The following is a 12,950-nucleotide window of genomic DNA, read 5'->3' on the forward strand; positions in this document are numbered from 1 at the left end:
TCGATAGTAAGGGTTCTTGTATTGCTCAAAACAGTATACTGTTGTTTGTTTAGTGTGTGTGCAAAATTTGAAATCTCACACACCCTCTAGAAAGGTATAAAAAAAGTCGATGTCTTAAAATCTTTAAATTTCTACAGTTCTTTGTATAAAAAAAGACACATTCTTTTTTTTATAAATCTAAATAGATATTTTTGACCAGACAATCTCTTCCACCAAACTGATTTATAACTGCTTCATGATTCGCCAAGTATCGTTCCCCTCACTTATAGACTGTACTATTCAGGATGTGAAAAAATGGTATGGACAGTACTCAATAGAAATTGTGATACTGTTCTAATTTTCATAAAGAGGCGGTGTTAAGAAATACTGAATAATGGTGTGTTAGAGGTCTTTAGCTTACTATTTACAGAGATTTCACATAATTTCCTTATTTGATAGCATATATTTTCTTTTATCAGAGCAATTTTAAGTAAACAAAAGGAGAAATCGAAACCCTTTCAAAAGCAAGAGTCTTTTCGGTTTCAGTGTTTGTCTTAATGTTTATCACTTCCTGTTTGGATATTTTAAAATTAACTCTGTAATACTAACTGGCGATTTCTTTCATAAGATTTGTCAATTACTTAACTTCATCGTTTATAGTTCACGTCATAAAATTGTGAGAAATTATTTAAAAAGATTAATCCACGCTATATAGATGACGTGTTATCTTTAAACAATTCTAATTTCGGGGATTTGATATATCGCATCTACCCAAAAGAACTTGAGATAAAAGATACTACAGACACTGTGAAGTCAGCCTCATATCTTGACCTACACTTAGAAATCGATGGTAAAGGAAAACTATTGACCAAACTTTACGACAAACGTGATGACTTTTCATTCAGAATTGTCAACTTTCCTTTCATCTGTGGCAACATCCCCTCGGCTCCTGCGTATGGAGTGTTCATATCACAACTCATACTTTATGCCAGAGCTTGCCGGGAATACGCAGACGTTTTGTATCGCACTAGAACTCTAACAAATAGGCTTTTGGAACAGGGTTATGTTGCTACAAGATTGAAGTCTACAGAAGTTTTATGGTCGTCATCATGAACTCGTGGATCGTTATGGTGTATCCATCAGCACCATGAAAACTGATTTATTCAACGGGTCAAACTTTTCCTTTCCTCGTTTGTCTACCCCGGACTTGACTTTTTATGAGCAACTCGGCGGGTGTTTCTAGAAAAGCAGAGGACGCTTACCCTTCCGGTGCACCTGGTCCATGCTGGAGTCCGAGTTGCTCATTTACTTTTGTTACTTTGTATGTATGATTTTAGTTACTTTATGTTCTTTGTTGTGTATGTCTGTTTTCCATGTCTGGTCTTTGTCCCTGGATTACATTCTTTTGATTACCGCTATAACCTTGGTTCCCTTGATTACTCTCTTACTCTTCCAAATTGATGTCAAACTGGCAAAACAATTTTAAAAGTATCAATATTTTCAAGTTCGTCCTCTTTCATGTTGCATCTGCCTCATTTCAATTGATAAATACTGCAATACATAGAAAAGATATTTAATTGAAGAAATAATATGCTTTGTTTGAGTTTCCAATATATTAAAAAAAATCATCATCTGATTAAAATAGTAAAACATACATATGAAACAGGGACGTAGCATACACATCTTGATTGGTACAGCAGGGGTAACGGAAACATAAGTTTTGAACTTGTTTTAATTAGTTACGGAGTAAAATACCCTAATTATTCAGTTTTTGAAAGAATCTTAGGTACTGGATGACGTACCACCAAAATCATTGGTACTGCTCCAGTAGTGCCTGACATGGGAGACGCTACGCCCCTGCGACAGCAAAACACATATCACTATACCAAATACATTTATTTACAAAAAGTTAAACGAGAAAAGCTAAACAATTTAAACTTATTTGAAAAAAAAAATCTTTTAACTTGTGGCTCCATATCAGGATAGTAGTATCATAAGGTTATTTCATAAATATTGGAATTATTGAATGAGCTTGCGAGTGCAATATCTGTTCTGCGAGAGACAATATTCTCCAGCATTCATGCAATTACCTTTTTTATTGTACACCATGTCCTACTGACTTATTAAAAATGTGTTTTTGTAGTTTATGACGTCCTGATTTTAAAGCTATACAAGTCACCGAAAGAAAAAATACAACATTTTTACCAATAGCAATGTATACGTTTTTTGTAGCAAAACAATGCAGAACTCAATAGAAAAATCATTGCATTTTTCAGTATACCAGAAAGTATGTTTTTTATAACGACCAGGTATTCCTCGGATCGTGACGTTATAAAGTCTATCGGCGTCTCAGTAATCATTTATTGATTTACGCGAACTCGGTGACTGGACGGAACAGTATGATTCCGGATTTTAATCGTATTCGTATTAGAACATTTTTGAAAAAGAAATAATTAACAGATACTTTCTGGTTTTGTTTATAAACATATATTGGTAAAGAAGGTATGAATTAAAAAATATATGAATATTGACAAATATTTCTTTGTATCATTTCTTTTGTTATGAACAGTGTATATTGGACTCAGTGCAATATAGGAATATACTGCACGCCAACTCGATCTTGCTGTCAATGGAGAAAATACTGCAATACAAAAAAAAAAACCCCGAATATTCGGCAATGATGAACACAATAAACAAACACAACAGGAAAATATTAGCAATATATCAATTAAAAAAATTACCGAACCTTCACACCTTGTGAAACAAGGAAATTGTCAATTCACAAAAAAAATCAAAAAGTAAAGAACTGCTTGTTATCACAACGTGTTTTGTAAAAAAATCGAATGCAAGCTAAATATTTGTGTATCAATGATACTATGAAAAAAGATAACTTGCTGAAATTAAACTATAATAACCAGACATAGTCAAAATGTAATTAAAATAAATACATTATGTCTACCCATGCGCTCAGCCATAATCTGATTCTCTCCACAATTAAAATGATCATTCAAAACATATTTTGTTCAAATCAATATAAATATGTGTACTACTTTGAAAGTACGTGGATACCAATTTTCGTGGATTAGGGAAGAAACACAAGTTCGTGAATTCTTGAATTCGTGGTTTTGAGGATTTCACTATACACGTCAATGAAAATCACCTTTTTCGTTGGGATCTAAATTTTGTGTTTTGTCATACCCACGAAAACCACAAAAATTGACACCCCACGAACAATAGTTCTTTCACAGTATAAGCACTCTTCATTAGTACATAAGACATATAAAATATCCATTCATGCCTGCAAAGTTTTGTCAGGTAGACATTTATTTTGCCTTAATCAATAAGTAATAGAAGCTTTTTTATAGTCGTAAAAGACAATATATTTTTCCATAAACAGATAAAGCATTTCATGAGTTTTTATCAATCACAAAACCACGGTGAATGGTCATTGCAGTCACTATGTTATCAAGAAGTGTAAGTTAAGTTAAAGCAAAATAATCGAAAGTTTTTATCATTATAACATACTTTTGTAAAAATAACCAAACAAAACGGTGATTAGTATAGTTCATAGATTTTCTTCTTCACTGACATTGATAAAGAAAGAGAAAATATGAAAAAAATATCATACTACATTCATTCTTATTAATTATATCAATATAAGAATAGTCGCATGTATATATAAAAGATCAAAGTTATGGCATTCTTCGTGTTTCGAACACCTCACATAAATGTTCAACTATTTTACTTGTGTTATCTGAAATTATTATTAAACAGAAATCAAATGATTAGTCATCATTAATACAATCAATGTTTAGCTGTGATGTTCATTACATTTTGCATATTACATATATGTTATATAAAGTATTGTTTTCGTGATTTTTTGATTTTTTAACAAAGAGGATCACGCAGTCAATACATTTTGCCTTCTTTAGTTAACATTCGTATCTTTGTCCCCTTGAAATTAGTTTTTACTTCATTATCCCTTGGATTATTTACAGTAAAATGGAGAGAAACGAGATTTAGGGAAACAATGTGAAAGTTCAACATATTATGGGTAAAGCCATACGAGTATGTGCATGGAACATAATTATGTGGCTTAAAATTCTTTTCAGTCAAACTGATCGGTTATTTGGTAAAATTCTCAGACTTTAACTAAATTTTCAAGATTTGAGGCACTAGACCAAGGACTCTGATATGGATTTTCTATTTGCTGATCAGATTTGATTTTGTTTAAATTTGACATTTTGTTACTGTTTACAGATGCATATTCTTCCTTTAAGTGATTCTCTTTATTATTTTCCAGATGAGTGTTAATTGGATCACTATAAGTAATGCATTCAGAATTTGAAATAATGGATTTGACTACAATATTGTCAGTACTTTCGTACAAAGGTTCAGGATTGTGCTTTCCGTGGGTATCCTGTTGCTTCTGTGTACTGTTTAGAGGGTTGCTGTATGTTGCAGAAAGTTCAGGTAAAGAGTTTCCTGTAGTTTTATCCTTGGAACTCATAGAATGTTCCGATAACGAGTTTAAAGTAGGTTTTTCATTAAATGTTTGGTTTTCATTCAGTTTATCGCTTTCTCCTTTAGGCTTTATCTGTCGTTTTTGTTTCAAGTGACACCTAAAAAGAAATACAAAGCAAAGGAGATGTAAACTAAAAAGGCTAATATCAAACCAAAATAAAACCAAACTAAAACAGTCAGATTATTTATTTTATACAATTTAAAATTAATCCATCTTTTCAAGCAATATTTCTTGATGTAACACATAAATTCATGGTATGTCCTCTTTCCTTTTCTTTAACCTCGTTATTTTTATTTAATTCTACAATCCTATCCAAATTATTATGTGATTATAGACTGCAACATATTACATATGATTGTCCTATAGATTTATCGTAATGTCTCTCTTTTAAAAGAAAAAAATCCTCATCTATAAATCTCCAATATTTTTTTTAACTTTTTCTTGAAACATTTGTTTTATAGTTTCTTTGCTTAAAGTTTCTACCGAGCACCCCATTCATCAGCGTCACCATGATTTTAGGTACATCTACCCTTTCAATTTACGGATCAATTTATCGCCAAAGAATTTTCACGTATTATTTATTTCATAATAAACGTACATTTGAACGTTCCTGGGTACAAAAAACCTAGTTTTGTGATACATTGCATCACACTTGAAGTTCGCAAATGAAGTAAATTATCCTGCACAGGTAACATCATGTAGCTCAATGTCTCAGATTACATATGATATCAGAAAATTTCCGGTTACATTTAAGATTTTGAGTTTAATGTAAAATATGGTCCTCAACCCCAACAGAATCTTCTCTTTAGTTGCATCACATTGATATTTTTGGGGGTCTTTTCATTGATCTGGGAAACCTCTTCCATTCTTACATATTTTTTTCATTGATCAATGGAACCTCTTCGATTGTTACATAATCGTAAGTAGGAATATATTTTTAATTTCAGGTTTTCTTTTACTTCATCCATTATTACGAATTCTTTATACTACCGTAATTAAAGAAAGCTTTTATATGATACAGTACATTGGTATTTTATCTTAGCTTTCATATAAGATGAAAAATAAATAGTTTTTTAGAATTTAGTTAGAATTTTTCTGTTTAGGAGACAACTGCCATCCTACCCTTTCGAATTTCTTCAAGAAAAATACTAACTTCTACCATAATAATACTTTACAAAGACATTTCTTTGTCTTTTGATTTTAGAAATTGATGTGTTCAAAATATCAGCTCATAATTTTCACCTTATCGTAAAAGCGATAATTATTATGGAATTTCATGTTTAACTTCTGGAAGTCCAAATTTGTCCACGTACGAATCATGCAAGAGTAATCAAGGTAACCAAGGTTATAGCAGTAATCAAAAGAATGCAATCCTGGGACAAAGACCCGACATGGAAAACAGACATACACAACAAAGAACACAAAGTAACTAAAATCATACACACAAAGTAACAAAAGCAAATGAGCAAATCAGACTCCATGAAAAACTGGGAGCATGGACCAGGTGTACCGTTAGGGTCCTCTGCTGAAGGGATGTAAAATGTGATTCATGGTTGGAAAGCCTATATATTTTTCATTTTCGATATTTTGTTTAAAATGTCATAGTAAACTTAAATGCAAGAATATATGAAATTCCAAATTGAGATAATTTTTACAAAAAAGTAGATGAGTTATAAATGCCAAAGAGACAGTCATCCACCCAAAACCAAGCAACAAACAATTAAACTTCTACAGGTCACCACACGGTCTTCGATGATTAGCGAATCCCATACCATAAAGCAAGCTGTAAAAGGCCGCAAAATATATGCAGTGAAACTATTCATAGACTGGATTTAAGGTTCCTGGCTTGGGACAGGTACATTAAGTACGTAGCGGGATAAAACATATTCGTGAGCTCTAGACCCTCCCCTGTCCTGGGACAGTGGTGGGAAAATATAACAATACTCTTGAAATCGATACAGAATACAAACATGTTAAAACATAGGACACTAGCCTGAATCGCTCACCTGACCCGATAAGCAACATTCTGTTTTTTTAGCAGTTTTTCTTGAAAAAAAGTCCTAACGCTCATACCTAAGGAACAATCATATCAATTATTATTAATATCTGTCCAGTAGTTTCTGAGGTGACAATTTATAAAGTAATAAATTAAAAATAGCAAAGAAGACATCATAGACAAGCAATAACTCCAACCTGGCTACTTTGGCTATACATTATAGGTTTACATGACGATTTCACCGCAGGTAGAACTTATCAAAATAAACAATTTTCCCTTGTCATAATCTGACTAAACCTAGCGGTGTATAAGAGATAAATGCGAAAAGTTATATCACCCCTATGTTCTTTATTTAGTGATGGGGGTCATGTTTTTGGACGGATTAACAATTCCCATGTCTGTTCTATGCAGAACACTCTAAGAAACATTCATACTAAGTTTGGTTAGAATAAATGTGGTAGTGTCTGTCTGAGTAGAAGAGTTTTGAAAGAAAAAAACATAAAAATAGCGAAAACACGTCGGGAAAGGGGAACAACTTCAACATGGCTTAACCTCATTATTGGCTAAACCTAACGGTTTTGGAGATATACTAAGTATGCGAAAACTTCTGTCTGACCGGTATGTTCTGTTTTAAGTGACGGTGGTTATGTTTTTAAAAAATCCCAACATCAATTATATGAAAAATTCAAATGAAGTTTGGTTCTAATCGGTCACATAGTGTTTTGAATTTAAGTTTTGAAAAAAATTATAAACGATGATGACGACTATGACGAACACCAAGTGATGGGAATAGGTCACGTGGTCCTTTTGAACCAGATGAAATAAAAAATCTATCTCGAAAGAGTATACTCATTTTCTGTAAGCTAGTTCAAAATCCAAAAGCAACCGATAAACTCGCCTTGTTTACTCAAACAAAGGTCAGTATTGTTACCTTGAAACTGAAAATGAGAATCCTGAAATAAGCAGATATGTTGAACACATCGATTTCTAAAATCATAATACCGAACATGTGTAATATGCTAAAAAGTTAGCATTTTTCTTCATATTAAGGTAATTTCTCTCAGGGTAGGGCGGAAATTGTACATCGAAATGGACATAAAGTATTTTTTTCTTGAAAGCTAAAATACTAAATATATAAAATGTACCATGCAAAAGCTTGTTTAATTTTGATATATTAATTAATTGTTGTAAAACATAAAAAAGGAAAATTCTGAAACGCCCCCTTTTTTAATGGAAACTACAAAACGAAAAAAAAATATTCCAACTGAGCAGATATGTTTGAGAGAGACCTGTTTTATAAAGGGTGGGGTGATATTTTGTTATCTTTAGGAAAAAGTTACGTTGAAAATATTTTTTCCTTATAATTTGATAACAAAAATTGAAATATAATCAATGATACAAATTGTAGGACGTTTTGGTGCTGCAAAAAGTTTTACAGTAGAATATATTTATACTTTGTGATACTACTAAACAGAAAATACCCCAAAAAAGGTATAGCAACATTCTTGATATCATTAGAACGCTGAAACATTGGGCTATATGATGACACCTATATTGTTATAAAAATTTAAAAAAAATCAAATTTTGGATTTTGCCTTAACGAAGTGTCAACATGGTATAAAAATGAAAAAGACTTTTTTATTTATTTTGCAACAAATGGAGTCGTAAAATGAGATATATTAAAGCATCTGAAAACCATATTTGAGTTGATGACTGAAAAGGGTGCGCGGGGCATTATCTCAGCACACAGAATAGTTCCTCAATTGCCGCTATTTTCATAATGCATAACATAGTTCAAAATAAGGTTAGAAGATGTAGTTATAGTCTAAAAGGCAAAAGTAATGCAAATGCAGTTCAATAATTGCATTATTCGCATATTTTGATATCGAGAAAAGAACGCAATGAGGCGCATAAAGATTCAAGTTACTCCTCAATATAATGCAAAAGACTGTAAATGTAAGGCTGGTAATTCAGTTGTTATGGTTTTTCAATTAAAACTTGTAGGCAAAAGGAGTGAATTGTAGGTTGATTTAGATATATATTTGCTATAATCGTATAATCGGGGGCACAGATAACAAACCAAAATGAAATTCTGCACACATTCATGATATGAACAGCGCCTTTATCGTATCCTTTTAATTAAAAAATGTTACAATTTACTACAGTAAATTGAAAAATGATTTTGGAAAAAAATAATTAACAAATATAAAAACTGAATGAACGAATAAGGCAAGAAGCTAGACTGATGCGGAAAGAAACAGAAAAGTTGCAATTATACATTCGATTTTAGAACTATGTGCATTCTAGTCTTTTTTTTTAAATAGGAAATGTTAATCAGAAATAACCACAACAAAACAGACCTTATATCTATTTCTAAATGAGAAAGTGAACAGGTTTCTACAAATTTGAGCAAGAATGTCTAACTTATAGTGTCCATTTCTTAATATTAATAATGGGATTTATAAATTATTACCAGTTAGAAGTATGTGTTTAAAATTGATGACATACATGATGTATCGTGATGTCTTTATTTGATTTACAATGTTGCAATAGAACGGATTTAATCTTAAACAGAATATCCAAATCTCAATTTTTAAGGTAACTTTTAACAAAACTGATGTTAGTCTAAGATCATTAATATTGTTGTTTACGAAAACGGATGAAAATCAACTATTACATGTATTATTAAGGATTAAAGTTAGTTGTATTTTATATTTGAGAACGTATAGTTCATTTAGAAAATTAAAAATTATGTGTAAAAATATTACCAAAAACACTTCATTTTCTTAAGAGCTAAACACACAACAACAATGCTGAGTACACAACAAACAGCCACAACAACTCCAATAAATGCTTCTATAATAATAAAAAAAACATATTAATTCTTCCTATATTTATTCGAAACGAAACAAAAAACAAAGAGAAATAATTGTTAGCCTTTGAATTATAGCAAGAACTCATTCTATCCTAGACTGTAATCAATACATTAGTAGATATTGACGCAACACATTTACTTGAGCGTCCTTTTATTCACTTATTGTTTTAGAATTATTTCTCTGCAAGTAGTGATATTTCGACAAAAGCTTTATCATAATGTTTGTTTACAGTATCGTTGGCATCAAATTCTTATTAGGGTGACATTAAAGAGTAATCAAGAGAAGCAAGATTCTTGCGGAAATCAAACGAATGTACTCCAGTAATAAAGGCTAGGCAGAAAACAGAAACACTCAACCGACAATGATGTAACCAAAATAACACGTACAAATAAACAAAAGTAAATGAGCAACTCGGACTCCACTAAAAACTTAACACCAAGTGAACCGAAGGGGGGAGCGTCTGCTTTTCTAGAAATACCCGCTGGGTTGTTCATAAAAAATCAAGTCCGGGGTAGACGAAAAAGAAAAAGAAAAACTATGACACAATAATCAAGGCTGCTCCCATTATGCAGATAGATTATACAGTAATAGTAATAGTCCACAAGTTCACGATGACTTTTGTTATAATTGATCAGGCCAGGTATTTAGTCAGCCTCATAAGAATGAAGGAATAGGTAGATGAGTAAAGGGGCACAATGGGTTCCAATTGGAATGCCGCCGTTTGTTTAAAAACACGTCCACCACATTGGAAAAATATATTGTCGGTAAAAAATTCCTGCTTTTTGAAAACGTATCCGGTATTTTATGAAGATGATTTGGAATCTTTTTTTACAAAGTATGAGGAATCTCTTCTAATTATTACGTAGCTGTATTTAAGTATACCGTCTTTTTTGGAGAAACAACGATGTATGTTTTTAGTCGAGATTTTAACTGCGTGTAAGGCATTGATGTATAAAGGGTTATAAAAATCATAGGTCCTGATGACACTGCATTCGGATAAAAAGAGTAATCAAGGTTATAGTGTTAATCAAAAGAATGTAATCCAGGGACAAACACCAGACATGGAAAACAGACATACACATCAAAGAACACAAAGTAACTAAAATCATACATACAAAGTAACAAAAGCAGATGAGCGACTCGGACTCCAATTAAAACTGGAAAATCTTGAGAAGATGAAGATGTTTTGAATTTTTAAGGACCCACATACCCCACGGGAGTAACATACATCGTGGAGAGACTGGATACCCTCTTTGACAGCTACATATGCGTATTGAAATTAGAAGTTTTGAAAGAGGTTTGGTGCAGGATTTTCCAGATCCAGCTATTAAACGTTGCATAAATGGATCTCTATGGAGTTTTGAAATCCGGTACATAGATGGTAGATCACTAATATCGTATTTAGTAGAGAGACGAAAGGAAGATAGCACCGTTTGCGTCTTTTTTCTATGTTTAGCTTATGCTTCAAATACGAAATATACTCTTTGCTACTTTCAATATAGTATTGATTGTTATGAAATATTGTCGCATCTGTGTTATTTTTCACCAAGGAAACATAAACTTTCTATTTGTAGGAAAGGTGGAAAATCACATTGATCTATTTCCTCCAAAACGCAATACTTGTTGGTGGTAATGTTGTTTTCTGATTACCTGAATTGATGATATATGCATCTTGCGGAATTTCTTGCTCTTCTTTGATAAAGTCTTGATGGAGGCACAATGAAGAAAAGTTGTTGTTGCAGAAAGTTGTAAACGGTTCCAGCACCTGATTTCCATTTATTCTTGCAGCTACGCAAATTGAAATACCATTATCTACGGATAAAGCATATATGAAATTGATCATGTATAAAGTCATATTAGTTTTGTTATTATCCAATGAAAACATTTATTTAGGATTTTTTTTTTTATAAATATCTATATTCTTATTAAATGACAAAATTCTTGCGTTCTTGTTCATTAAAAATAAAAAGTTGAAAAGCTGTTTTCATGTATTACTTAATGACCTCTATGTGTTTATAAAGCTAACACTATATGTGTCATCTTTCTTATATAAATATTACCGGATCCCCATACAATCGTTTGTCGACGAAATGGTGCGATCCAATATTTTATCGATTCAACTGTGTAATCCAAAAGAATGTCTCCTCTTCTCACAAGTAAGTGCGAATTCTCTTCTATACAATTTTGTTGTGCATTATACCATGAAGTCTTTGTGTTATTCGTAACTTTTAATTGACAAAAAAAAAATAATAATAATAATTTTAGAGTATTTTTCTGATATGTTTAAAAGTCCCGTTTTCCTTTTTTTATCATTGTTTCCGAAATGATACGTAATCTCGTTTTATTTCAAAAACTGATGTAAGTATGTCAGTTCTTATATATTATTGTATTATCATTTCAGATTATCTGTTTTTCTTTTCTGTTTTATTCACATAAGATTATTTTATCCGTATATGCTAGATAAAAGTCATATATGAAGTTTGTGATGTCAAATGTCCATTTAAATAACAACAAACAAAGTTCCGATTATTCAAAATGAGTCCTTTGTATTTCCAGATTTGGGTCGTGAATTAAATAATATAGTGTAGAGCATTATCATTTGCTTATTGAGGCCTTGGCTCTTTCCATTCTTCACTTGCGAATGTGACAAAAGACGTAAACAATAAAAGGATATTACTGACAGTAAATGACATTTGCAAGTGACAGTAGAACCTAAATGACATTTGCAAGTGTAAAGCCACTGTATCAGTTTATATGCATTACGGACCTTATTAGACCGAGCAACTGTCTAAACCGAACCAATTTTAAAGTAACAAAGGGGTTGGTTTAGACAGGCTTTACTGTATATTGACCAAATTGATTTAGGTACATTTAGAATTTCTCATAGTACTTCTGGATGACAACGACATGTATGCAAAATTTTTAATGAAGCCATCTATTCAGTCACTCACACTTCTTTTGTTTTTATTTTAATGACGATCACAAGTTTTCTATATAGTCCATGGGTCTACCATTTTCAGGTACCTTTATACCTCACATTACCGAATCAATTTGTCGCCAAAGAATATTTTCGGATTCTTTAAGTTTAAGCTTATATTTGTACACTACTAGATCGACAAAAGCCAAGACTTTCGTGACTCAATTATTCGAGAGTCGACGTATGTCTTGGACTTCATGCGAAAGGGAATTTAATATATATTGGTATTATTACTTAGCCCAATGTTTCAGCTTTTTCAAAGTGCCAAACAATTCGAGGTAGGATTTGTTTAAGAATAAAAAATGTATGCCCTACCCAGTCGAAAAGTTCTTTAAATTGACATATTTTTACATGCCAAAACCCCTAGAGTACATATGGCAAAATATGGTTTATTTGTTATTTTTTGTTTAGTACTATAAAAATTAATATTTCTGGGGTTCTTTTGATAACGTGTGGCAATTTTCGTACAGAATTTATCAAAGTTGGCGAAAATGGGATTTTTTATTTTCCAAAAAAGTCGCATAGATTCGACTTTTCGAGTAATTGCTAAACCCAAACGTCCTAAATAATGCACAATTGGATAGATAAGTGAATTGT

General features: G+C 31.8%; 1 protein-coding gene across 9 annotated transcripts in view; it reads right to left on the reverse strand.

The window, feature by feature from the left end:
- Window positions 1-1,536: 1,536 nt before the first annotated feature.
- The window catches only part of LOC148619782 (uncharacterized), a 94,004-nt gene continuing 82,590 nt past the window's right edge, over window positions 1,537-12,950 (reverse strand). For 6 of the 9 annotated variants that reach the window (XM_088580040.1, XM_088580044.1, XM_088580041.1 and 3 more), the window contains 2 exons: window positions 9,269-9,356; window positions 1,537-4,601 (listed from right to left, as the gene is read on the reverse strand). In XM_088580040.1, coding sequence (XP_088436166.1) covers window positions 4,121-4,601; window positions 9,269-9,356 — 569 coding nt within the window. In that variant the 3' untranslated portion in view covers window positions 1,537-4,120. Of the gene's footprint in view, window positions 4,602-9,268; window positions 9,357-11,026; window positions 11,189-11,436; window positions 11,602-12,950 lie in introns of all 9 variants that reach the window. The other 3 variants (XM_088580045.1, XM_088580038.1, XM_088580037.1) reach the window with 1 other exon arrangement.

The sequence above is a fragment of the Perna viridis genome, chromosome 4 (genome assembly GCF_037379345.1).
Source record: "Perna viridis isolate PV_CMFRI_1.1 ecotype Kerala chromosome 4, ASM3737934v1, whole genome shotgun sequence".
In the NCBI taxonomy this organism is placed as follows: Eukaryota; Metazoa; Mollusca; class Bivalvia; order Mytilida; family Mytilidae; genus Perna; species Perna viridis.